The 26,742-nt window shown below is 46.1% G+C and overlaps 1 protein-coding gene across 1 annotated transcript; it reads right to left on the bottom strand.

Annotated features, from left to right (window-relative positions):
* Positions 1–1,584: 1,584 nt before the first annotated feature.
* urb1 (URB1 ribosome biogenesis homolog) lies at positions 1,585–26,485 on the bottom strand. Its single transcript, XM_061218208.1, has 39 exons — positions 26,245–26,485; positions 25,824–25,963; positions 25,429–25,580; positions 24,778–24,907; positions 24,239–24,335; positions 24,067–24,152; positions 23,857–23,982; positions 23,612–23,742; positions 22,855–23,050; positions 21,758–21,895; positions 21,012–21,185; positions 20,441–20,573; positions 20,044–20,166; positions 18,416–18,528; positions 17,920–18,039; positions 17,692–17,808; positions 17,030–17,168; positions 16,377–16,547; positions 15,738–15,937; positions 15,000–15,218; positions 14,612–14,791; positions 13,421–14,237; positions 12,801–13,005; positions 12,081–12,261; positions 11,293–11,351; positions 10,962–11,152; positions 10,274–10,384; positions 10,092–10,155; positions 9,549–9,717; positions 9,257–9,359; positions 8,551–8,711; positions 8,062–8,173; positions 7,861–7,967; positions 7,149–7,292; positions 5,798–5,907; positions 4,970–5,170; positions 3,997–4,238; positions 3,082–3,663; positions 1,585–2,337 (listed from the first exon to the last, which is right to left on the bottom strand). Exons 1-39 carry the CDS (start codon positions 26,375–26,377, stop codon positions 2,129–2,131), a joined length of 6,786 nt encoding a protein of 2,261 aa, XP_061074192.1. The 5' UTR covers positions 26,378–26,485; the 3' UTR covers positions 1,585–2,128.
* Between the last annotated feature and the right edge of the window lie 257 nt (positions 26,486–26,742).

Raw genomic sequence — 26,742 nt, forward strand, 5'->3', positions numbered from 1 at the left:
TTAACAAGTTAGCATGCAACAGTATATTGTAGATCAGTGTGTCCCACCCTACCACACCTCAGCAGTTCATAATGAAATTTTGATTTTCAAAGAAAGAAAAATTAAAGCAAAAAGGTTTCAAAGACTATTCTTTTTTGGTTTGTAGTGTGTGCCAAACTCAGTGAAGGAAAGAGTATTGCTGCTTCCGCTGTTTCACAGAAGGCACGTCTTGCCTGATTGCTTGGAGGAAGAGGGACAACGACATAGAAGTGACACCGGATACTATTCCAGTTACATGGCAGAGCGAGTAAGGGCACAGAGTGGCGCACCAGCACTGTTACATTCTTTGGGGAGAGCCCATGAATCAGCACCGTCACTGAGAGAAAGAGAAATAACGTTGGCGTTCAAAAGTGGGAGGATTCACGTGGAAAACAAAAACAAATAATGAATTTCAAAATTGACAGATAAGCAAATAAATAATCTTAAAGGGCATCCCTTAGAACACAGGTGTCAAACTCCAGTCGCAGTGTCTGCTGGTTTTTGGTATGTTCTCGCCACCTGTGGTTCATTGACTGGCTAAAGAATCCACACACCTTGTTCTCAAGGCCTTCATTGACAGCTTATTGGAAGGAAACCCCAAAAACCTACAGACACTGCGCCCCCCTGGGAATTCAGTTTGACACCCCTGCCTTAGAACATTCCAATTTGAGTTCTCTGGAAATTCTCTGGAAAACTTCCATGGAATTCTCATGTTACACATTTCGATGGAAGCAACGTAGTTCCAGAGAAAACAACAAACTGGATGAAGCAGTGATTTCAAGGGCGATATAGGTTTATCACCCACAGCCTCACTTAAAAAGAAATCACTAGATCAGGGCTAAACATACCTGTATCAAATTTCTCTGTTTAAGCACATTCAGTCATGCATTACCCAACTACTGCCCTCTGTTGTTCAGAACTAAAATGGCCATTCTCAGTGTTGCACGGTCTAAAAACGATTTCAAACAAGCCAAACATAATTCAGCTTAAGCACTACTGAATTAAGGGGCCAGACGAGACATATACAGACTTATTAAGACTTACAAATGGTTAGTCATTCATTCAAATCATCTAAGATGTAGCAAGTTGCACAAAATGGTATTGGACTTTTTAGCTCACTAACTCACAAAGGACTGTCCAGGTTGTGTGCCAATTCAAAACTATGCAAGTATGAAACTCGGACAGAAAATTTCAGACAGAATTAATGTAGGCCATGTTTTAAGAACATGGCCAACAGGATGCAGCACTACCCAATTGAATGTGAAGCTGTTGTGTGTACACTGTTTTCTTTCATTATTATAGGGAGACAACAAAAGCATATGAGCTCGCCTTGCAATACAAAATAGCTGATGAATATTCGGTTTATCCAGAAGAAAATGGTGTTTTGTTAATGGATATATGGTTGCTTTAAGTCAAAATGCCATTCCAATAATTCAGAGCAATTTAAAGATTTCAGACCATGGTGAAAATTTCAGACCAAAATGAAAAGCTCAATAAAATGTGCCAATTTTGTAGCAAGACGAAGCATCTTTTTGATACTATTATTGAACAAAAGAGAATGTACACTTTGTTTCACATATTAAAATACTATATTTGCAACAATTCCAGAACTTTACATTTTTGTAAATGAACTCAAAATTTGTACATAAAGTAGTACGTTTAAGTTGCCTGCTTTACATGATCAAAACTAAACTAAAAATTGACGTTGTCCTCCGTAAGACAGGGATAGGCAAGGAAGGACGTATCTGCTTCTGAATTTCTGCTCTTAATAATTTAATTAGCCCCATCTGTTATATAGCCACATTCTGTAATATAAACAGCAGTTGATAAGTGTTCTTGTCTTGCAGCATATCATTGTGGTCTAATTCAGGAGTGAATTGGTCTCGGTGCATATGGCTAATTAGCTGATTGAGCCAGGGTAACTGGTGGCAGCAAAATCCCTCATAGACACCGGCCCTCCAGGACTGGAGTTGCCCATCCCTGCTATAATCCTGCATACACACTGGCTCTCCAGGACTGGCATTACCCATCCCTTCTATAATCCTGCATACACACTGGCTCTTCAGGACTGGCGTTGCCCATCCCTGCTGTAAATACTCGGTTTCCACGGTCATTTTCCCATGGCAGCTAATGACATGGAGTCCACAGCTGCAGAGATGTCTGTGCAGATGCTCCTGACCCCTGAGGGGCCCCTGGCCTGCTTTGAGCCCTGGACCTGGGCCCCTGCGAGCAGCCTGACGTGGGTCAGGAACAGGTCAGGAGACCTCGCTCCGCTCCAGAGCTCATGGATGTACATCGACAGGAGCAGCATTCCCGCACCTGGAGGGAACGAGTGTCACAGCGGTTAGAGAGCCGGACCCCAAACACAACACAACACAACACAACACAACACAACACACAACACAACACAACACAACACAACACCCATTAACACTTTCAGTCCCAAGCCCAATATGAAGTGGCTCCACACAAATCCAACCCAAGGTGTTTTGGCTGTAGTTGGAAAAATGTAGAAAGTTGAGAATTTAGTAGGGTTTTAATAGGGGCTCAAAACAATAGTATAGCAGTCATTTTGATTGGTTGAAAATGTATAAGGTTGAGAATGCTAAATGGCACTCTTGGGACAGAAGGGTTAAGGGATCATGTTTTGTTTTTTTTAATACAGTGAAGTTCGTAAGTATTTAGACAGTGGCACAATTTATATCAATTTCACTCCGTACTCCAGCACATTGGATTTGAAATTAAACACACACCTCATTCAACAGCTAGAGATCTCGCTGAGCTGCTAATTAGAATAATCAGAATCAGCTGTGCCAAACTAAGGTTGACATGAAAACCTGCAGTACAGGACAGCAGTTCTCCAGGAACAGGGTTGGGCAGCCCTGCTCTAGCTGTTGAATGAGGTAGGTTTGATAAAGTTGGAGTGAAAACCAACAGGAAGGTAGATCTCCAGGAACAGGGTTGGGCAGCCCTGTCTTAGCTGTTGAATGATGTGTGCTTTGTGGAGTGAAATCCTAGAGGAACAAGGTTAGAAAGCACTCAGTGACAGACTGCATGCCTCACCTCTCCTGGAGGGATCCTCTGGAGGTTCGGACAGACAGGCTGTGAGCACGGCCCGATGCAGCTCCTCACACAGGCCTCCTCGGGCCTCCAGCAGAGCCAGCATGACGGAGGTGCACAGCTCCTGGGTCTCTCCCCCGGCCGGGGAGTCCGTCGGCGGGCTGGGCTGGCAGGCCCGGTGGTACAGCCGCAGGAAGTCGCGCATCACGCCAGCGTCGGCAAGAAGCGCGTCCACCGCGCCCCTGAGCGGGAGAGCGTTCGCCCGGACCCAGCGCAGGAAGGACAGCGGCCCCACTGCATCCTGGGACGCCGTCACTAGGGACCGCAGCATCCACTTCACCAGCAGGTGAGCAGTGGGGCCGGAGAGGTCGCCGGGGGTGATGGGGCCAGGGCTGGGGCCGGGGCTGGGGGGTGGGGGGAGGCACTGCCAGTGTGTGAGGACGCTCCGTAGGAGAGGTTCGCACTCCTCCAGGGCGGCCTGCTCCTGCCGCTCTGCGTCTCCCTGCACCTCCTCCTGCTGCGCCTCCACACGAGCACGACTCCTCGAGGAGGCACCTTTACCACGGCCCTTCTCCTTCACATGACCTGCAGGAGCACAGGGCCACAATACACACTCAGGCTTTTAACAAAACATAAGACAACATACTGTAACATAACATAATATAACACACTGTAACATAACAATGTAAAATATCATAACATGATAACATAACATAACATGACATAGCATAATGGCGAGACCAGGCCATTCAGCCCAGCAATGCCTGCGTTTTTTTTCTGCCATATAGCACTCTTTGGACGAAAAGGGTTAAAGACGACAGACCTCAATCGATCTGTGGGTCAGGCGAAGAACAAGGAGAAAGGAGGTGAAAGTAAGCGACTGAAAGTGCCAGTGTGTGACTCAGCGGTAAGACTCACCAAGAAGTTCCTTCACCCTGTGCCTCTCAGCCAGGCCCAGCAGGGCGGACTGTAGCCGGGCATCGTGGGATAGCAGGCTCCAGTGCTGCAGCAGAGCCAGGCCCTCGGGGCCGGAGAGGGCCCGCTCCGGGACGGTCACTCGGCCAAGCTCTCTGTGGACTGTCAGAGCCGACCCACGATGCCTCAGCACCGAGCTCAGGGTCAGCAGGAAGTGGGCCAGTTGTCGGGCCCTCACACCGGAGCTGCACACCACAGACATTACACTGAAGTCATCCAGCGCTGACACTTTTAACCCAAGCCACTTACAGTTTATTAGACCAGCGTTTCAGCAAATTAAAAACAAGGCAATTGGTTGGAACAAAAACCATGATGCAGACCAGCCCTCGAGGACCGGAGTTGCTATAGACGTAGACCAGGGGTGTACAACTCCGGTACTTGAGGGCTGGTCTGCTGGTTTTTGTTCCAACCAACTTCCTTGTTTTTAATGTGCCGACAGCTCTATAAATGACATTGGTTCATGCCTGTTCTTGAGCACAGTAAAATCTTTAGGATACACTTCCAGTCGACAGCTGAAGCCGGGACTCATACACGTCAGATAAGATATGATTGAGTCAATTAAATAATTAAGAATTAAGAAGTTGGCAGAAAATCCAGAAATGGATCGGCCCTTGTTGTGGACCCCTGACGTAGACCAAATCCTGACCAAAGCTATGAAGAGGCAAATCCACACAGCACCCTGAGCTGTGGAAGCCGGGTGACTGGTCCTTACTGTAAGTGTCTGATGAAGGCTAGCTGTGGAAGCAGGGTGACTGGTCCTTATTGTAAGTGTCTGATGAAGGCTAGCTGTGGAAGCAGGGTGACTGGTCCTTACTGTAAGTGTCTGATGAAGGCTAGCTGTGGAAGCAGGGTGACTGGTCCTTATTGTAAGTGTCTGATGAAGGCTAGCTGTGGAAGCAGGGTGACTGGTCCTTACTGTAAGTGTCTGATGAAGGCTAGCAGCACACACAGGAACTCGTTGATGAGAGGGAGAGGGAGGCATTTCACCGGACCCTGCAGGGCATCTCCGTCCGAGGGGCAGTTCCCCGCCCCCCTGCTCTCTTTCTGCCCCAGATTAGTGAACCAGAGCACATGGACCAGGTCCATGGCCGCACACAGAACCCGGTTCTCCAGGTGCCTGAACCAAAATATATACATGAATTATCTTGGAGGAACTGATTCTGTCATTTGCAATGCGTGCATTATTTCCACAAAACTTCTGATCACGGACAATATTTATTCAATCACCGGAACCTTAAGACTACCTTCTTGCATTTTTTCACACATCACTCATTTTGAAATTTACAGTATTTGAAAGGCAGTCGGACAAGCAACAATACAAATATTAACTTGTACGATGCAAATGTTCACTTCTGTCCAAATATTCTAGATGTACTCTCTAGAGCAGTGGTCTCCAACCCTGGGCCTGGAGAGCTACTGGGTCTGCTGGTTTTTGTTATCACCTTAAAATCAGCACCCTGTTGAGACCCAGGTAACCAGGTGAGGTTAGGTAACTAATAAATTGTTCTACAATGAAAACCAGCAGACCCATTAGCTCTCCAGGACCAGCGTTGGAGACCACTGCTCTAGATTATGTAAATCTAGATGCACTGAATGCCCTGTGCAGCCATTACGAGCTCTTTTAACCTAGCATTCTACTGCCTGTGTATCCAATATCATTTCACAAGGCAAACAGCCTCTCTGACACAGATCCCTTCCTGTGTGTAACAGTGGATGTGTGGGGCGTCTTGATTGGTGCGTTTACCTCCTCTCTGTGACCTGTAAGATCCAAGTTAGGAGGCCGTGGACCTTGATGAGCTCATAGGCTGCTTTGGTGACACGGCCAGCCTGCTGCAGAACCTCCATGATGCGAGTCTAGGGCATAAACATGTTTTTGTAAGAGAGGCCCACACTGCTCACGCACTCGCACCACACTGCAAAAACCCCAAAAATGTACACATATTTTAGTCTTATATTTGGACTTAAAATCTTATTTTCATTAAGATTTGCCAATGGGGTAAGACAATTTCAACTTAAGAGGCTAATAAAAAAAAATAAAAAATAAAAAATAAAAAAAAAGATCTGAAGTCATGTTACAAGACTAAAACACTTGTTAAGACGGACTTTATCTTGCAGAGCAGAAATCCGTGTGAGATTATGTCCTGTCTCAGCGGAGCTTGTCCTGTCACCTCACTTACAAATGAAATTAGCTTATGAACGGTTTGTAAGCGAACACCTGCTGAGGAACAGCTTTGAAACACGGTGGGACGATGAGCAGATGTCACACATACATGGGTTTCATAAGAGCCCTTTCACACAGCGAGGTGCGTTATCAAGCAGGGATTTAAGGCTTGCAAATGGCACAAAGAGTACTATGAAAGATACTGCTTCAGCACTGTCACTCGGGGCAATGTGAAATGCATTTCGACATATTTCAGATCATTTCCAGGCTGAAGACAGGATCACTTGTATGTTATTTTAAAACACAGCTTTCATCGCGCTCCCTGTGTGACGGCATTTACTGGCAGGTGTACAGCTCCTCTCAGCAGACCAAGAGTGTGGGAAATTCAGGTGGGTCTGCAGGTAACGTAAGCTCACTGTGTTCCGAACAGCAGGTTAGCTCACCATGTTTGGAATAACAAAAAAATTACTTTGTGATCACGGAATTCCTTCTGTTTTCATAAAAACTTGGTACGAGTCAGATACGCGATCCATTTCAGCATACAGTGATATGGTAATAGTGTTCCACTGTGACATTGTGGTGGGAAAGCTGTTGGGATGGGACACTACAAACCGGACAGGCTTACACAGTTCGGACCATCATGAGCTGAACACAGTCTTCCGAACAGTGAGTAATGGCAGTTATGGCAGTTGTTTTCTCTATAAATATTTTTACAGTTCACATCAATCAGTGTTTTAATGTCTGAGATAGTCAATAAGCAACCATAGTCATAGACCACATTCCTGAGGAGAAAAACTACCATTGAACGGACGTTAACTTCGGGTGGAAGCGGCTGCTTCCTGTTCACGTTACAGAAGAGTGAGGCAAGAGCAGGGGCACAGGTGTTGGGCGGAGAGGGCTTCCTGATGTCCTCCCAAAGACGGACAGTGCTCACCTGAGTGGACTCATCGCACAGCGGGCTGCTGTAGAACGTCAGCAGGATCTGGAATATGCCCTGCCGGTCACACAGCTCGTAGCAGTGCCGGTCCGCTAGCCCCTCCTTCAGCACGTCCACGATCCAATCACGCTCCGCTTTGTGCTGGGGGAGACACAAACACCCCCACAGTGTCAGGGATGAAGAGGGCCCTTTCAACCACGCGCTCGAGGAAAGACCAAGTCTCCTCCATCCCTCAGAGACACAAGCCGCCACAAAAACAAACGTACGATCACATCCCGTTCACATACGCTAGAGCATTGGTCTCCAGCCCTGGTCCTGGAGAGCTACTGGGTCTGCTAGTTTTTGTTTTCACCTTAAAATCAGCACCCAGGTAACCAGGTGAGGGGAGTTATCTCTGTAATCAACTGCTCTAATTAATTAATTAAGTGCTGAATAACAACAAAAAGCAGCACACCCTGTAGCTCTACAGGACCAGCATTGGAGACCCCCGCACTAGAGCATTCACCAGGACGTTCACTGAAGATGCGTCAGAAGACGAGATGAATAAACGTGGCTGGAAAAGTATTTCAGACTAAAGTACTGTAATTACGGGTAGTAAGCTAGTAACTGGTAAAAACTAGTTTAACATACTTGGACAAATCCCGTGTTACTTAAGACAGGCAAGCAGATGAACATTAACATAATGACGTGACAGAACCGTGACGGTTACCTCCATATCAAAGCTGTAGAAGAGGTGGAAGAATTCTGGAACTTTCTTCAGGTCCAGATACTGATGTGTCAGGAGGAACTTGTTGACGATCATGTACATGTGCTCCTCTGAAGAGAACAGCACACAAAACGGGAAGGTGTGGTTAAAACATGCATCACAATGGGGCAACCCAACAAAACACATGATCGGACATTAACCAACCAGGTCTCAGCATCTGCTGGGCCACCTTTGCGATGTACGTCACCAGCAGGAATGGAAGACGTAGATTTTGCTGTCGAATGCCGTTCTTCACAGTGTCCAGCAAGTACAGTAGCTGAGGACAAAGTACCCAAGATAATTTAACTCAACAGACTCCATGAGCGGTACACAAGTACATCAATACACAAGACTACAGGAACTTCGCAACTACCAAGTAGAGTAAAAGCTGCCACTACTTATATACTTACAATCATTTCATTTTCTTACACTAAACTGAAATATCCAATAAGTTACCAATTGATGAATAATTTCAGAGTGAGTGCAAATTTACACATAACCACTCCATCACAACCAAACCCACAATTCCATCCAGACCTCAGAGGAAGTCTCAAGGAACTTTGTGATTAACCTTCAACAATGTCCCCATAAGGTTAGCGCTCTGTGATAAACACACTGTGTGACCTGCAGTCGCACTCCCCTCCGGCCTCTCACCTGTCTCTTCTCCCTGAAGCGCGCCCCTTCCAGGTGATGATGGAAGGATCCCAGCACCTGATAGGCTGCTGCTCGGACTTTGGGGTCGTAGCTGCTCAGGGCCGCCACCGTGACCCCGAGGGCGTGGCTCGACACAAACTTGTAGCAGTCAATCACGGACTCTATGAAAATAGCCAATCAGAGACTCAATGAGAACAGCTAATCGCAGACTCTAGGAGACCAGTCAATCACAGATTCTACTAGAACAGCCAATCACAGACTCAATGAGAACAGACGCACTGGGGTCAGATCGTGAATTAGCATGGTTTATTCCTGGATAGATGTTTATGTCCTGTACATTTGTGTGGTTTATCCCTGGATAGATGTTTATGTCCTGTACATTTGTATGGTAGATCTCTGGATAGATATTTATGTCCTGTACATTTGTATGGTTTATCCCTGGATAGATTTTTATGTCCTGAACATTTGTATGGTCTATCCCTGGAGAGATGTTTGCGTCCTGTTCATTTGTATGGTTTATCTCTGGGTAGATGTTTATGTCCTGTTCATTTGTATGGTTTATCCATGGATAGATGTTTATGTCCTGTTCATTTGTATGGTTTATCCATGGATAGATGTTTATGTCCTGTACATTTGTATGGTTTATCCATGGATAGATGTTTGTCCTGAACATTTGACATTTGTATGGTTTGCTCCAGGGTCTTACCTGGCCTGAGCAGGGAGCTGAAGAGGGGAAGCAGGAAGCAGGGGTCGTACAGACTGCCCAGGTCATGGACTCCTTCCTCTCTGTACAAGAGCTCTTTTGCCTCCTAGTGGAAAACAAGAGAATAGGTGCTGAACATCAAATACGGTAAAACAGGCCTGGACTATATAATGTTTTCCTTAAACTTGACTTCCAGTGAAATGGAGGGTTTGGTTCCCACCCCATTCTTTCAGAGATACATTTTGGGTGGTTAATTTTGAATGAATAATAATGTTTGTGGAGGGTGGAGGTGTACCTGGGGGATGATGCGGCGCTGCTGGGGGAACTGCCTCACGGTGTTGAGCATTCGCTCTGTGCCCAGCAGGGCCAGCAGGTCTTCAGCGCTAGGCTGCTGCCACAGGGACTTCCCCAGGCTTTTACAGGCCTTATGATGCTCTACGGCCGCTGGGCCCCAGAGCAGCGACCTGGAGAGCACCCCCAAATATTACCACACAGCACCCTTAAATATTAGCACGCACAGACCCACAGCACCCCAAAATATTACCACACACACAGACCCGGAGAACCCCCAAATATCAACACATGCACAGACAGTACTCCAAAATATAACCACACACACAGCCCCACAGCATCCCTAAATAGAAACACACAGCACCCCCAAATATAAACACAGATCCAGAGCACCCCCAAATATAAGCACACACACAGACCCAGAGCACCCCCAAATATAAATACACACAGACCCACAGCACCCTGAAATAAAATTTCCCAGATTCCCACAGACATGCAGAAATAGAGCACACAGAGAAAGACATGCAAATGACATGGCAAGACTTACTGAAACTCTGCCAAGCTGATGTTGTTTCTCTCATACTCATGCAGAATCAGCAGCAGTTTCTGGTCTGTATAGAAAATACATATTTTACTGCCACTGAAGATTAATGTATAACAACAATTTTATGCAAATTATCAGCGCTTGCAGCTCTTTTACAGTTGAAACCTCACCCCAAAGTTCATTACCTGAAGAACTCAGAGTAGCTCCGTAAGCTCCCAGGAGAAGCACAAAATGGCTGCTGTCGCAGACAGCAGGGCACTTCCTCACCAGAGCCAGCAGGAGGGACACGAGCACTTCTGAAATTCACATGGGACCGAAAACTCACACAGGTGAGCCAACTGCTCCACAGCAAGATACTGGGGCGTGCACACCGCTATCTTGATTGCTTCTTGAAATATCTGACATCTAAACCCGTTGATGTTGATTGCACTTATGATGACTATTGTGTTTTTGTTTAGAACAGCTCTTCATGCATGCTTTGCTAATTATGGATTTGATGCTTTTAACTTGTGGAAAAACCCATGCACTTGTAAGTCGCTTTGGATAAAGAGTGTCTGCCAAATGAATTAAATATTTAGAATCTGGGAAATATAACAGGCTGCAAGAAAGAACATTCTCTCTAAATGGTGCACAACTGTGTGTTCATACCAGAACTACATTAAAGGCCTGATTTACTTATTCCGTTGGCACATGCTAATAACAATACCAATCGCACAACCAATAGCAGGACTAATCATTGGTCATGTTATTGGTTTCGCACATGCTAACACTCGTAGTAAATCAGGCCCAAAAGTGTCCTAAAATTTCCCTCGGGATGAATGAAGTATCTATCAATCTATCTATCTATCTCATCTATTAGCGTCCTCTCTGTACCTTTAGACTGAGGGCTATCCTTAGCTTCGTCCTCCGAGCCCAACATGGAGGGCAGGAACAGGGAGTGGCTGGTTGTCATCATGTGAATGGTTGCCAACGGCAGCAGGTCTTTGTGGGCGTCTTCACCACAGTACATCACCTCCAACAGGCTACAGAGAGCGTCCAGGAAGGCCCTGTCTCCATAGCGATACCTGGAAGGAGGAGGTAGCATTTAGCATTTCACACCGAACCACGGTCTACCAGCAAAACACAGTGTAGCCAGACCGGGGCTTTGCACGCTTGTAAACATCTGCAACAGCTCGAGAGCCAGACCCTGGAAACGCACACTTACTTCAGCCCAGTCTTCACAAAACTGTTCCAGTCCTGCGCAGAGATATCCTCTGGACAAGCCTGGGGGGGGGGGGGAAGTGTGAGAATTAGATAGATAGATAGATACTTTATTCATCCCGAGGGAAATTTTAGAATTGGCAAGACACGGAGAGGACAACACAAAGTCTGGCGAAGGAGACAAGCAGGCGTCCAACTTGTACTGAGTCTAAAGCAAAATAGATTTATTATCTCAGCTTTTTTCATGCTTTAGACATTTACTCGACAGAGTGAACATTCAGGCACGACTGCAACGTTCACAAACAGCAGAAAACAGTGGGACAGTGAACACTGAGACAGTGAACAGTGATATGAAAGGTTGGATTCAATCGCTTGATTTAAATTATGCCAATGGGTTCAAGATTGCCATGAAGTGTATCCTGCAGTCCTTCAGAAGGTTCTTTGTGTACGTCCGCAAAAATTTACGCTACGCATCCACAAGGTAAACATCAATCACAGGGGGCATTATACATTTTACACCAAGCAACGTGACAGATGCTATATGACAGATGAGAGATTTGAAGAAGAGCCCAGATCTACCTAGTGAACACATCTCTAGTCTGACAAAAAGCAATCAGACAAGTATACGAACAATGTCTCTCGGGACGCAAGCACTTCGCATATACATAGACTAGTGGCTACAGTACATGACTGGGATCCAGAAGGTTGGTGGTTTAAACCCTGGTGTTGCCACAGTAAGATCCACACAGCTCTTGGGCCCTTGAGCAAGGCCCTTAAACCCGCTCTGCTCACCAGCAGCTCTCTCACTCTCTGCAGCATGCTCTCCTCCTGCAGAGCCGTCTCCTGCTCCTTGTGGCTGCGGTACACACTGATCAGCCACTGGAGGGCAGCAGAGGGCAGAGCCTTCCTCCAAGAGCCCAGCTCCTCAGGATAGCCGGCCAATGTGTCAGAGATGGGGTCCACCAGCTTCCACCTGCAGAAACACCAAATACCTTTAAAATGCCTACTAATATACAGCAATGAAATAAATTATATATATATATAATAAAAAAAAAAAAAATAAAAAAACCTTGAGCGGTTAAAGTAAATTCCAGTGAACCAGTTAGTGAATGAGCCATGCCCATCCTGACAAAATACCTTTAATATTCATACTAATATACAGCAATAATATTTTTTAAAACATTCGCCGAAAGTGATGTCTTAACCGGCTAAAACATTGGTTTCGATTAAGTGTCAATTTCAGTTAACCGGGTCACAACCAAAAAAAGGTACAAGTAAATGATTAAATCCATGGTAGGGGTACATCTTGCACCTATAGAGCACCTATAGGGTACCAACCCAGCACCTTATAAGGCATATTTCTAAGACTGTATGTAACCTTGACACTGAGGCAGCTTGTATATAACATTGGGAGTAACCAACGCAGTAGATTCCTTAAGCAAAGCTGTAACTCCTATTATGTTATTATTATGTTATTTTCAAACAGGCAGGCACGGAGGCGCTGGAGCTCACCTCTGGAAGCCATCCTCCGTGCGTAGGAGAGAGGGCAGTGCGTCCGCCAGCCCCCTGACGTCCTTTGGCTGGGCGTCCAGGCTGATGAGACGGGACAGGACCTCCACCCGCTGAGAGAGGGGGTCCTCCGCCCCCTCAGAGAGGACCGAGTGGGAAAGGGAGGGCAGCAGAGCCTCGCTGAGGGTCCTCAAAACTGCCGTCTGGACTGTACCACCACCAGGGGGATATATAACGCATTATAACACTGCTGTTTGGACAGTACCACCACCAGGGGAATATATACTGTATTCAATTTGGTGGGGCAACCTGGAGCCTCGTGGCTAAGGTACATTGCTTAATCAAATCAACTGTAAGTCGCTTTGGATAAAAGCGTCAGCGAAATGACTAGTTATAACACAGCCATTTGGACTGTACCACAACGAGGGAACAATATACAGCATTATAACAGTGATGTTTGACACACAACCATGCTGTCTGATTTGAGCTACTTCCCCCATCACTGTGCGGCACTTAAAGGTAAAGGGTGGCATAAATTCCAAAAATATTTATACATTATAAAATATACTTCTACAGAATGTCTTTCAGCTAATGAACAGTTATGAATAATGTGTGTCTCTCACCTTCTTTGGGTATGGCGGGGTCATCTGTGCTGGCCACAGTGAGGTAGGCCTGCAGTAGGGGCAGAAACACGTCGATGTTGCCCCCGAGCTTCTCCACGTTCCCCGGCTCCAGACACCAGAGTGCGAACTGCAGCCGGTGGGCGGGGCAGCCGCGCACCATCGCCGTGGCGACGGCCAGCGCGGAGGGGCGGGGCGTGGGCGGGGCCAGGCAGTGCAGCAGCGCCGGGGCGGGCACCAGGTGGGCGGCGGCGGGCTCCGAGGACAGCGCCCCCTGCAGGAAGTCCTCCAGAGCCTCGCTGGCGCAGGAGGTGAGGAGGGTGGCCAGGCCACACAGGTGGGCCTGGGACAGGAAGAGGGCGCGGTCATGTGACCCTTCCCCGCCGTCGGCCGTGAGCATGCTCAGAGCGGCCTGTCCGTACGCGCTCAGCTCCCCGCCTGACGTCAGCCTCTCCGGGGGGAGGAGGAGCATGGCGGAGACCACCGCCTGAACGCTGGGCTCCTCCATGTACGGGTGCAGAGACAGGAGGGCCCTCAGAGGGAGGGTCTCGCTGTGCCCTGCCCTGTCCTCCAGCTCCCTTAGCACCGCCCGTTCGACGGCCCCCAGGTAGGAGGAGAGGAGGGGGAGGTGCCCCAGGCCCTGCAGGGGAGGAGCGCAGAGCAGGAGGAGCCCCAGCGTGAGGGAGCTGAGCTGGGAGCAGAGGCGCTTCAGACGCACCGGGTTCAGGGAGTGAGGGGGGAGAGAGCCCAGCTCCATGGCCAGGAACCACTGCTCGAGAGTGGGGTGGGAGAGGATGGAGCCCAGCACAGCCAGCAGCACCTGCACACAGACACACACACAAATACAAATGAACACACACACACACACACACACATATATATATGAACACAGAGACACACACACAGACGCACAAAACTTCCTGAATTGATATCCTTTCAGTTTACCACAGTTGGAACCGGTTGGTGGGCCAGCAGGGTCAAATTACCCCCAATGCCCCAGTGTGATGGGGATACTGTACTGTAGGATACGCCATTCTTCAGATGACATGTTAAACTGAGGCGAGTTTCTCACACTCTCTCACACAGACACAGACACAGACACAGACACAGACACAGACACAGACACACACACACACACACACACACACACACACACACACACACACACACACACACACACACACACACACACACCTGGTCCTTGTCGACACCTCCCACAGGTTCTGGGTCTGCTTCCAGGAAGAGCTCCTCCCCCTCCGGGGACTCAGTGGCCACGGGTTCGACTGAGACCTCCAGGCCCTGGAGCTGATTCACTAACGCCCCAAGCGCATCCATCAGAGCCTGCAGCACCTGCACCCCGCTCTCTGTGGAAAACTGAGGGGAGAATCACACACATTACAGTTATTCAGCTGACACTTTCATTAAAAGCCACTTACAGTTGATTAGACCAAGCAGTAGGTAGGTTGACTGAGCACACACTTTACAGAAACACCCTGTTAATTCCCGAAACCAACACAGGCACAGGGAGAACATGCAAAAACCACTGCATTGCCGCTGAAAGGTGTTACATTCACACACGTACCGTGCTGAAGTGGTCCACGGTGGTTTTGACGTAGAGCAGGACCTGTTTGGCAGCCGTGGGGAACTGGGAGAGCTCCAGGGAGGCCAGCCCTGCCTCCAGCCTCTCCCTGAAAGAGGGCTGCAGCAGGAGGGCCGCCCCGTCGCTGTAGGCCCCCTGGAGCACCGCCGTGAAGGAGACCCCCGGCTCCGGCCCAGTGCAGGGCGACTCAGAGCACTTAAACTGTCAAAGAAGCATTACCATTACCATACCAATACCATTACCAACAATACCACTGAACCATTTTTTTCAAAACCCTAAGTCAGTGTTATAGAACTCCACTGCTTTCAGTGAACATTAATTGTTACATCAGCATTAGAATGTTCAGTTCAGAGCATTCTAAGCACATATTTGTGATCGCACACCTGAATGGATTAAAGACCCTATTTCAATCCCAGACTCGACTAAACAGCAATGCAAGTATTCTCGGTGGAAACCAAACCAAATGATAATGTAAGAAACCAGGGTCAAATAATTACTTGCAATACTGCATTCGACACTATTTACTATTTAGACACCAGATATAAGTCGGGCACATTATTTATTTCAATTTTCAAAAGCAATGCCTATCATAACCAATATTGAGAAATAACGTAAGATTCAGCTCTGGAATATAGATTAGTTAGCTGAAGGGTTCTGGAGGAGTGCTTTAAGGCACTAGCAGCATTAGCAGGTGAAAGTGTGTGTGCTGCATCTCCCTACCAGCTGTTCTCTGGACTGCTGGGGCAGCCACTGGGAGGAGTAGCGATGGAGCTCCACCACGGAAGGATGAGGCGTTCCGGCACTTTCCGAGGAGTCCAGCTCTCTGTCGTACTGCTGCAGGGCGAGGCAGAGGGGGAGGGGGTCTCTCTGGGAGTGAAGCACGTCCACAAGGACTGCGGCCAGGTACTCGTACACCACACCTGAGGGAGAACAGATCAGACATCCATACCACTGCAGGCCTAAGAGTCAGAACATCTCAACCCCAAACAAGCTCTTACAGATTGTGAGATAGGCTAGTGATATACTACAGGTCAATGATTCAGTTCGTATGAATCCCCACCTTCAATTCAATTCAATTCCATCTCAGTTTTATTGTGTATATAAAGCTTTTTGCAGAAGACAGGGTGAAGGACTGAACCTAGAAATTGCAAGCATGTGAAGTAAAAATACAACTGTTCTATTAAATGGCCAACCACACAAAATTAAGAGTTGCTTGTAAAACATAGGTGCCCACTGCTTTATCACTAAAATGCGTACTTTATTTTTGTGGGTTATCTCGCATTGTTAATGTCAGACTCAATTCTGCGAGACTTCGAGCCTGTATGTGAGGCTGTATTAGTGACCAGGCTCCTGCTTCACCTCTCTCCTCTCTGACGGCGGCCGGCAGGCTGTTCCGCGCCTCCAGGACCGCCGGCACCACCGCGCTGAACGGGAAGGTCTGAGTGATGATGTCATCACTAAGGGACGGCCCCAGCTGCTCCACTCCCTCCTCGCCCCCCTCCATGATCACGTCCACCATGTCCAGCACGTCTGAAAACAGAGTGATAGCAGAGCTGTCCAATGAGCTCTCAGTGTCTCCAGTGGTGTAATGAACACATTAAAATATCCAATTGGCAACGTGTCATAAGCGTGTGGGCGGAGCCTTTTGATGGGGAAATTAACCAACGTTTGCCATTGTTCTGAATAGTGAGCCATTGTAGATAATCCCTATTTTACTATTTTATTGAATAAGAAAGTCAGCAAATTGCATTAAATAGTTTGATTTTATTTATTTGAATTTAGCTTTTGTTAGCCACAGGCTTTTAACAATGAAATATGTGCAGAACCAAGTTTTAAACCCAAATTCAGTGCAGTAAGCGACATAATATTTTACATTTTAAGATTTATAACTGACCGCTTCCCCCTAGGGGGGTGAGCCTGGAGAGATTATGACGTTTTTGTGGGCATGTCTGCTCTTGCGGAGTGGATCTCTGAAGGCAGTGTGCCTGACGCAGTGCGGAGAACACGCTCACCGTCGATGTGCGAGATGGGAATACTGGCAGCGTCTGCCTCCTGCCCGCTCAGCGTGGCCTGCAGGTAGGCCGCATCCTGCACCACGCCCGCCGCCTTGTCCATGTAGGTGTACGGGCTGGACACCAGCCGCACCAACACCTGGGACCACATAACAACCAGGAGAACCACAGTCACACATCGAAATGCTGGAATCCACAACATAACTTAACAACGACAGTGAAGAACAATATTGTTGGGATCACTTTCAGAGTGTTTTTTTTCCAGCTGCATGAATGATAAAACACTGATAGCCAATCAAAGTCCTTACGGTTATTAGTTATGGTAATCATTCTTGGTGTGGGTGAGCCTTATTTTAAAGAACACTCAATGACAATATTAATGTTTTTATGTGGATTGTTTGTAAATCACTGACAATATAATAACCTTAACTTTTACTTATTTTGGTACTTCCAAAGACTACCGCCTCATTGAAACCGGTGCGATTACACGACATTACTGAACTCTCGGAAGTTTCAATTTTATGTATGGGATAAAAAGCTATTCATAAACAATCACAATAATAAAAATACAAGCACTTTCAAGAACTTCAGAAACTATGCAGACACAGAAAATAAAGCACTGCCTGCATCTTTAGAGACAGCTATGACAGTATGAGACCTACTCTTTCCAGGAAGGGGATGACAGCTTCCTGTTGAGCGGGAAGTAGCCTGGTCAGGTGGCTGAGCCAAAGTTCCAACTCCTGCCAGGTGTACTCGAACACGCCACTGTCCCTCAGCACCTGAGATGATGAATAAGAATGAGAATAAGAATGATAAGAAAAAATAATAATAAGAATGAAAAGAATAAGAAAAAGAATGATAAGAACAGGAATAGGAATGGGGCTGCTCACTTTGAGGATCAGCCTGCGTGTGGAGGTCTTTAGCCGGCCGTCGCTGCTGCTCACAAACATCTGGAGCAGGAGGTAGAAGACCGACTTCTCTCTGCCGGCCGCTTCCGTGTCCATGATGTCCTACAGAGGGATGGTATTCATTCAGCAGAGTGGGAACAATACCACAGAGAAATCAATATAGCATATAACATGAAGACACAACACAGCAACCAGGAACAAAGGGTAAGTTATGTCAACATTACATTACATTATAGATTCATTTAGCTGATGCTTTTATCCAAAGAGTCTTACAGTTGATTAGACTAAGCAATGATCTTATTGTGGCTACACTGGGGCCTGAACCAACAACCATTTGGGTCCCAGTCAAGCACCTTCACCACTCAGCTACAGGCTGCCCCCAAGTCATCCCCCCGTTGAAGGACACTGCAGGTAATGTATAAGTAATCGACAGAAAACGGGCACAGCAAAGAGACCCAGAGCACTTCCTGCGGCCCACCTGAACTCTGAACCAGGAGAACTTGCTGGCAGGCAGGTCCAGAGCCAGCTGCAGCATCTGGTGCTGAAGAACCGGGGGAACTTCATCCTTAATGCCCTTCTCCGACACAATCCCTGAAAAACAAGGGCTCCATGGTTACCGTAAATCCTCAAATTGTGTCCGGGGACTTTTACACAACGCACAGGCCTTTATTTGGGGCAGGCTTGTATTCGAGGCAGGCCTTTATTTCTTATTAGGCTTCTGTTGTAGAATTTTATTCTTAGAAATAAAGTAAAAGGCTACACTTAAAGTGGGCCAACACTGTTCAACACTTCCTGTAACCATTCAGAAACGCAACTTCAGTAGCTAAATCATTAATGAAAGCCAAAACAGATGCATCTTCATAAAATACCGACTTGCCAGACACGCCTTCATGAACAATAACACATTAGCGTAGATAACAGCAAGTTAAGGATCTTTTTTTCCTAAAGTTTTATTGTGAGACATGCGTTTCGTTTGGAGCAGCATACCGCTAGGCTATCAAAAGATTTTCGCTTTGGTTTGGGATTTAATTTACTTTTGGACTGTTTGATTCAATTGCTAAATGTTGGGACTGATGGGCACTGAAATCTGGGGGGTATTTGATGGTTCACTGTTAAGTTTTATGTAGTTGAAAGAGTGTCGGGATTTCCACCCGTCTGTTTATTGCGAGTCAAGGCAGCCGCTTTCATTCATTCATTGAACGTGCGCTGTGCTGTAAATACATGGAAACCTTATTGCGTAGCGAAGTAGCCTAAATTGACTTTTTTATTTTTTTATTTTTATTGAATTTTTTATTTTTCCTGATTTACTTTTTATTAAATTCGTAGGCTGGAATGCCTCGCGGCAACAATTGTGTTTAAATGTATACTACTGCTTCAGCTTTTGGCAAGCTACTCAGAAGGGGGCGGCAAGCGACTGGTAGCTTGAGAGCAACGTGTTGGAGACCCATGTTGTGTAGGACAACGACTTTTCATTGGCAACAGTATTAAACCAACCAACAATATAAAATATTAAGAAGGGCTCTTTTATTTAATTGAGTTAAATCGAAACAATGTCTTCTAGTGCTCATGGACCGATAGCCCTACTGGTAGACAATATTACCCCGGCTTGTATTTGGGGGCCGGCCTTTATTTGTCCGAATCGACCACGCCCCCGGCTATTATCCGAGGCCCGGCTTCAAATAGAATCCCGGACACAATTTCAGGATTTACTGTAGTTTAAAACTACTTTATTCTCATATCTGAAAACCAATTGTTCATGTCTTAACCCTTTCAGTACCAAGCCCAATATTATGTGGCTCCACACAAATCCCAAGGGGTTTTGGTTTTGCCTTACAAAATGTCGTAGGGTTTTAATAGGGGCTCAAAACAATAGTATAGCAATCATTTTGATTGGTTGAAAGGAGTGAAAGGGTTAATGTAAAATATTCTAGGCCTTTTCTCATTTTCCTTATGATTTCATAACTTTTTCCTCTTTTCTTTGGATGATGTATTACTGTAAGTTGTGTACTGTAGGACCCCCGGAAGGGGGTATATCAAGGGGGTATATCAAGGGTTCTTCATGAGACGTCGTCCCCCGTGCAGTGAGAATGAGACAGATCCACGCACCTTTTAAGAGCTTGCTGAAGTCGAACGTGCACTGGCTCACAAGATGGGGGACGACCTTCTGGTAGAGACAGATCACCTGAAGAATCAGAGCCTTGAACAGGACGGTGGCTGCATCATCAGGTCCTAAAATACAGACAGGAAGTAGATGCAAAATCGCCCCTGAACCAATCATAAACATTCACTTAACCCAGTAAGGTGTGAGATCACATATGCGATTGGAATGTTCTTCACTGAGCATTCTAATGCCGATTTCACAACCACTACTGGTAACTGAAATCATTCATGAGTTCTAGAACACTGACTTAGAATAACATTAGAAAAAAGAAAACATGATCTTCAAAGGTTGAAAAATGTATCGAAATTGCAGCTGGACTATGAAGCAAAGACAGGAAGTTACCAGGCTCAGGAGGCTCAGATGTTCTTTCCTGGGTGCTCCCTCCCTCTTTCCCCTTCTTCCCACCATCCTCTGGCTTCCCCTTCTTCATCAGTGACTGCCATTTTGACACGATGCTGGTCATGTCCGGCAGGATCTGGAGAGAAATTAAGCAAAGGTATTACTTCTATTCTTTTTCAGTTCACTCTGTCCATTCACATCTGTCCATCAGATCCCTTATACATGGTTCACACTTGGGCCACTAAATGAAGGACTTCATACACCTTTATAATGTCCCTCAAATCTGAGGATGAATGACAACTGTAAATAAGGAAAGTGTTGTAAATCATCATTACATGTTGAAAGTCATCAATAAAGCAATGTGCTTATTATCGCTGAAAGTTAATGCTGTTCCATGCTCAACGTTATCAGCGCTCATCATTTTGTTGATTCTGTCCCACGACCAGTTCCTAAAGGCACATTTCTAACTAAAGGAAAGAAAAGGGGATGAGTCTTGATTTCATCTGAGAAAGTACCAAGCTGCCCTGCAGAAAGCTCTCCTCCCATTGGCGGAGGAGCATTCGGTGGGCAGTACCTTGCTGAGGGCCTCACGGTGCAGCTGCACAAAGTCCTCCATCATGGCGGGAGTGTAGATCTCGGAGCTGCGCCACAGGGCCCCGTCCAGGCAGTGCTCCATGTTCCTGTGGGCCCTCCTCAGCAGGAAGGACACCAGGGAGAGGGTCGTGTGCTGGACCACCGCGTTATCCATCTATAGGACATTACAATTATGAGCTGACGTTCTCATCCAAAGTGACTTACAGCTGGAGCCAATCCCCCCGGAGCAATTTGTAGTTAAGAGCCTTGCTCAGGGGCCCAACAACTGCACAGATCCTATCGGGGCTACACCAAGGCAGTCTTGTACTTTGTACCTTAACCACTAAAATTAAATTACATAGAGGGTAAAAGAACAATAAAAAATCTCCAAAACCCACTAGCTCTCTGTAACATCAGGAGCAAGTGGTGTAGACTGACTGACAAAGAGCGGCCTGGCTTGTCATAATGTTAAAGTACTGTGAGTGTGACCAGGCTAGTGTTGTGGCTTCACTCTCAATAATAAAGTGACATCTCCCAAATGTACCCTGAAAGAACAGTATTGTTCTCCTTGGGTACAAATGAGTACATTTTCCAAGCAAAAAAGGTACAAATGACTTATATATTGCTGGCTAGGTGTACAATTTTATTTACCCATCAACATTTGTACCTTTTTTGGCAGTATTCATACCTTTATTTTTGAGAGTCAAGCCAACTCAACAATTCACCCAACAATATAACCCAACTCACGTTGAGGCCCTGCGTGAAGAAGGCCTTGTTGCAGACGGGAGGAAGTGATGTCACCATTACTATGGTGAGCAGGCGAGGGAGGGGGATGAACTCTGCTGACTGGAAGGCCTTGGACACCTCCGGCTGGGCTTCATAGATCTGGGAGACAATTCACTAAATTCAGTATTTCTATAGCGGACTGTTTCAAAGACGCTTTACAGATTGAAACCTTTGAGTAAAATCTCCAGAAAAGCAGGTTCAAATCTCTTCAGCAGGTTTAAACCACACTGTCGTCATCTGCCATATACTCAGTGAAGGTGTGGGTTATGAGCAGAAGCCTTCTGTGCAGAAAAACCGCAAACAGAGGGCCACTGTAGAGGCTGATAAGGCTACAGCTGCCTTATTTCAGCCCTAAAACATTAAAGAAGAAGGGTGGATGAGCAGACACTTCTAACACCTCCACTGAGACTATTACTGAGCCAATACAAAGTTATTAAATGTGAGCTATGCTTTTCTGTAGCACAACCAAACACACTATAAAGTGTTTACATAGTGTATATACATTATAAAGATAGAAACTGTGCACATGCTGATTTGATTTCGATTAGAATTGATTCATTTGAATACAAATGAATACAAACATAGATTAGGATAACATCATACACAAGATGCAGGGCAATTTGTGCAGAAGAGGAGAGAAATCCTAAGGGGCTTATGGAAAATTATAGTTTATGCATTTTACACAAATAAGAGGGGGGAAAACAGCAAGAGAAAAACCAAACAAACAAAAATTCGTAGCAAATGTAAATAAATGGTAAATTATTGGCATTTATAAAGTGCCTTTCTCCAAAGCGCTGTACAATTGATGCTTCTCATTAACCCATTAACCCATTCACACACACACACACACACACACACCAACAGCGATTGGCTGCCAGCATTTTGGTGGTTAGGTGTCTTGCTCAGTGACACTTCGACACACCCAGGTTGGGATCGAACCAGCAACTTTCCGACTGCCAGACGGCCTTCCAACTTTCTACTGGGAGAGCTGGATTGGTGCACATGCTGAACAACTGTAACATCACATAACAAACAGAACTGGAGTAAAGAGCAGGTACCTTCCTGAGCAGGCTGACGTTGTCCTGCCACGCACTCTTCAGACGTGGGGTGAAGGAGTACTGCGTCTCCTTGAAGTACCGGGAGAGGAGGTCAGGGCTCCCCTGGAGGACGGCCACCACCATCTCAGCCTGCAGCTGGTCCTCTGTGGCCTGCTTTAGGCCCACCAGGAACTGCAGCAGCACGATGTTCCCTGCCCTGGGCATACGGAGGAGAGAGCAGAGACTGGAGAAGAAATATGGACCATGTGCCTGTTAAGGCAGCCACCTACCTACCCATGGGCGAATGACAAGTGTCTTTGAAACAAGGGAACTCAAGTTCACGGGTGCCGCCATTTCATACAATTTGGAGCCAGACACTGTGCAGCAGGGAAGCCGATGCAGCTCCGCCACTAAGCGTGTGACACGGAGTGACATAATCTGACCCTGATGTGTCCACAAAGTACTGCTGTAATTGTCCTCATAACACAGTAACTTCAAGAAAATCGGCACATGGGGAGACATTACACAGATTGTGACTACATTTTCTTTTGGGGCAAAAAAATGATTGACTTTGCATTTTGACTGCAACTGTACCATTGACTTTACATTGAAAACAGGTCTGAATGACCTACACTGGAGCCAAACGCAGTGGCACAAGTGAGCACCATCTCTCAGCATTACCAGGAAATGAGCTTCAGAAAAGAAGCCGCTTGGCACAGAGACATGGCTGGAGGACGGCGGCCAGGGGAAGAAGATAAACGCCGCACCGCACACTTACCGGCCGGCGGTTCCGAAGCTGGGATCATAGAAGCTGATCCCGTATTTCCGCGAGCAGCACAGGTCGATGAGGAAATTGTGCACGAGTTCCCGAACCACCGCCTTACCGGCTTCCTCCGGATTCCCAGCCACCTACGACACGAAGGAAAACCTCTTACCGTGTTTCAGCCAAACAAAACTGTTATAAAGAAAAGACTCTTTTTAGAGGCTGACCCTGCATCTGAGAGGAGTGAGTAGCACACAAACCTGGCCATCGTCAATACTCGCATCCACAATCCCGTTCCACTTGTACAGAGACGCGATCTGAGCCAAGAGAGAGGGGCTGAAGAATCTCACTTTCTGAGTCTTGCTGATGGCCTTGTTCTGCACAACCTTCAGCACAGAGAAAAACTCATCAGAGAAACATAAACGAAAGGAATAGTTTCTTCATTAAAGCCATGCAGGACAAGCTCTTACTTTGGTCTGCAGAGTTGACAGAATAAGATTCACAATGGAGATCCTGTCTTCCTTCAGTCCGCTGGACAAAATGTCAGGCAAGAAATCTAAAGAATTCATGAGAGACTAACAAGGTGAACAAAAGAAAATATTAAGAAACTTTTTTTTGACTGAATATTTAGAAAACATTTACCTTTCATTTCTAGAACTTGTCCTATAGTGACATGGTCCCCGGAAACCAGGAAACTGAGCGCAAACTGGATGTAAGCCATACGGACATCGGGTCTGCCCTGTTAAGAGGTCAAGAAGAAAATCAATGAGTAAACAAACGATAATCAGCATAAAGTCTCCTAAACTGAACAAAAATGGTCTTAAAAATAAGAGGAAAGTCCTCCACATACTTTTGCCGACAAATACTACAAATACAAAGGCTGGATAACTGTTGGATGACTGCTGGATGACAAACATTACATTACATTCTATTTTGCAGGTGCTTTCCATAGCGACATAAAAAAGTGCATATCAAGGTAATTAGAACTAACTACAGAACAGACACTAGAACTAAGACACAATTCACAAAAAAGCAGTTGTACAGCCATTATCATTAAGTCTAGTATAGACAGGAATTTATTATTTTTTCCCCTCAAAATAAACACATGAAACACTTTTTCAGAGCCAGTATACAATTTCTGACCAAACACTGAGGCTTATGAGGTGACAGCAGTGGCTCACCATCTTGTCTCTCCTCCTGGCCAACGCAGACAGGCCCTTACTGAACTGGAACTGACTGAAGACCTCCCTCGCAGTGTCCGGCCCCTGGGACACCATCGCCGAGAGGAAGCAAAGGCACTGTCGGACGAACCTGCACAAAACAGGAAGCGTTTTGGATGCAGGTAAGGGTGTTTATAATTAATAAGTTGTTATTTAGCAGATGCTTTTATCCAACGCATCTTGCAGTTGATTAGACTAAACAGGGGACAATCCCCCTGGAGAAATGTGGGGTTAAGCACAGTGGGTAGCACTGTTGCCTCACAAAAAGGAGGTTTGGGGTTCGAGCTCCGCCCAGACCTTTCTGTGTGGAATTTGCATGTTCTCCCTGTGTGGGATTCCTCCGGGTACTCCGGTTTCCTCCCACAGTCCAAAATATGCAGGTTAGGGACAGCAGATGAAAATGAGCTCATTAGCTAACTGTCCCTGATAGATAAAATAAATAAAGGGCTTTGCTCAAGGGCTCAACAGCTGTATCTTATTGTGCTTGAACCTTCCAGGTCCCAGTCATGTACCTTAGCTGCTAAGCTACAGGCTGCCCCCTCGGGTATCTGAAGTCAGCCCTTGTGGCAAAAGCTAGATATCAATTATAGGACGTCTATCAGAACACAGTACCTGTGATTTTCTGAATGCAGGGATGACTGCAAGAGTTTCATGAAGCTGGTAACTGTTTTCTTGACGATGGTGGACCCCACCATGCTAAAGTGAGAGAGGTCACTGGCTGTTCGCAATAGGATCATCTCCAGGCTCTGGAATACCAGCATCACCTGGAGACACAAAGTAGAATTAAAGGGGGTTGACACAAGAAAAGAGTCTTTACCATTTGCATACAATTGGAATTCGTGCGATCATTTTCGTCCAGCGGGTCAACATAATGATGATCCCCGATTGTCAGCCACACTAATGTTTCTGATCATCATCTCAACACAACAACGACGAATAGTTGTCGTTTCCTAGCATTAGTTGCATAATTAAAGTTGGCAGTACATTTCGTACAGTAAATTACTTACTTCGTTCTCCGTGTGTTTTTCCCCCTCCAACAACTTGAATATTTCGGCACACTCCATGGAAACCTTAATGTATCCCTCGACAACATCGTACAGGTCTGTGCATGGCAACTTCTTTGCTATTGATATGAACGTTTCTAAACCTGTGGGGGAAGCAGTGTTTTATAGAAACCCAAATGAAGAAAACACACTGTGCGTAACGTTACATACAGTTAAAGAATGCCAGATCATGGAGGAGATACTCTTGTAACGAGTAAGTCACAAAAAATGCCTAATTTACGAGCTAGATTTCACAGCAGCCATCCAGTACAGAAGTTAAATATCTGGGTACAAGATCAGCTATATGACATACTGTACTACTAATCAAGAAGAGTTTACCAAATATAAGTAAACGGGTTCGCAGGCAGCTAAGAACTTAACTTACCCTTCATGGTCTTCGTTGGGTCTTTTAACATGGATTTGAAAACTGTCCCATTAAATTCAACTTCCATTACTTTTGTTTTCTTTGCTGGTGTGCTAGACTCCTCCGAGTCTTCTTTTGCACGTTTTTTCGCCATTTTTTACCTATTATTATGTTACGTGAAAAGGCGAACGTTGATGTATTATCAATGTTGCTCCAGCTCCAGTATAGATCCAAGACACACGTGTGTTGTCATCAATGAGTGTCCGCCGGAAATCGTTGCCGTGTAACTCTGGAGCTTTCTGCTTTTAGTTCCTGCCCAGGTCATCAAATGTGGTTGAAGGAAAAGTGGTTCTAATACATTATTAAATTATTAAAAAGTATGTGATGCTGGAAACAGATAACACTTTCTCAGAATAAGTTGAGACACACGAAAAGGCGAAGAAAAACTTTCGTACGAAGAGTCGTTCAGGTACAATTTCAGATGAATAATATCGCCACTAGGTGGAGGGATTGAACAGA

Source organism: Conger conger, chromosome 13 (genome assembly GCF_963514075.1).
Source record: "Conger conger chromosome 13, fConCon1.1, whole genome shotgun sequence".
Classification (NCBI taxonomy): Eukaryota; Metazoa; Chordata; class Actinopteri; order Anguilliformes; family Congridae; genus Conger; species Conger conger.

What these genes read in the sequence shown, in the direction of transcription:
- urb1 (XM_061218208.1), bottom strand. Translation starts at nt 26,377, where the DNA reads ATGGCGAAAAAACGTGCAAAAGAAGACTCGGAGGAGTCTAGCACACCA. An exon ending in CCCAACGAAGACCATGAAGG is followed by an intron (nt 25,964 to 26,244) that starts GTAAGTTAAGTT and finishes CTTCCCCCACAG; the next exon opens with GTTTAGAAACGTTCATATCA. An exon ending in TCTCCTGGTTCAGAGTTCAG is followed by an intron (nt 18,040 to 18,415) that starts GTGGGCCGCAGG and finishes ATCCCTCTGTAG; the next exon opens with GACATCATGGACACGGAAGC.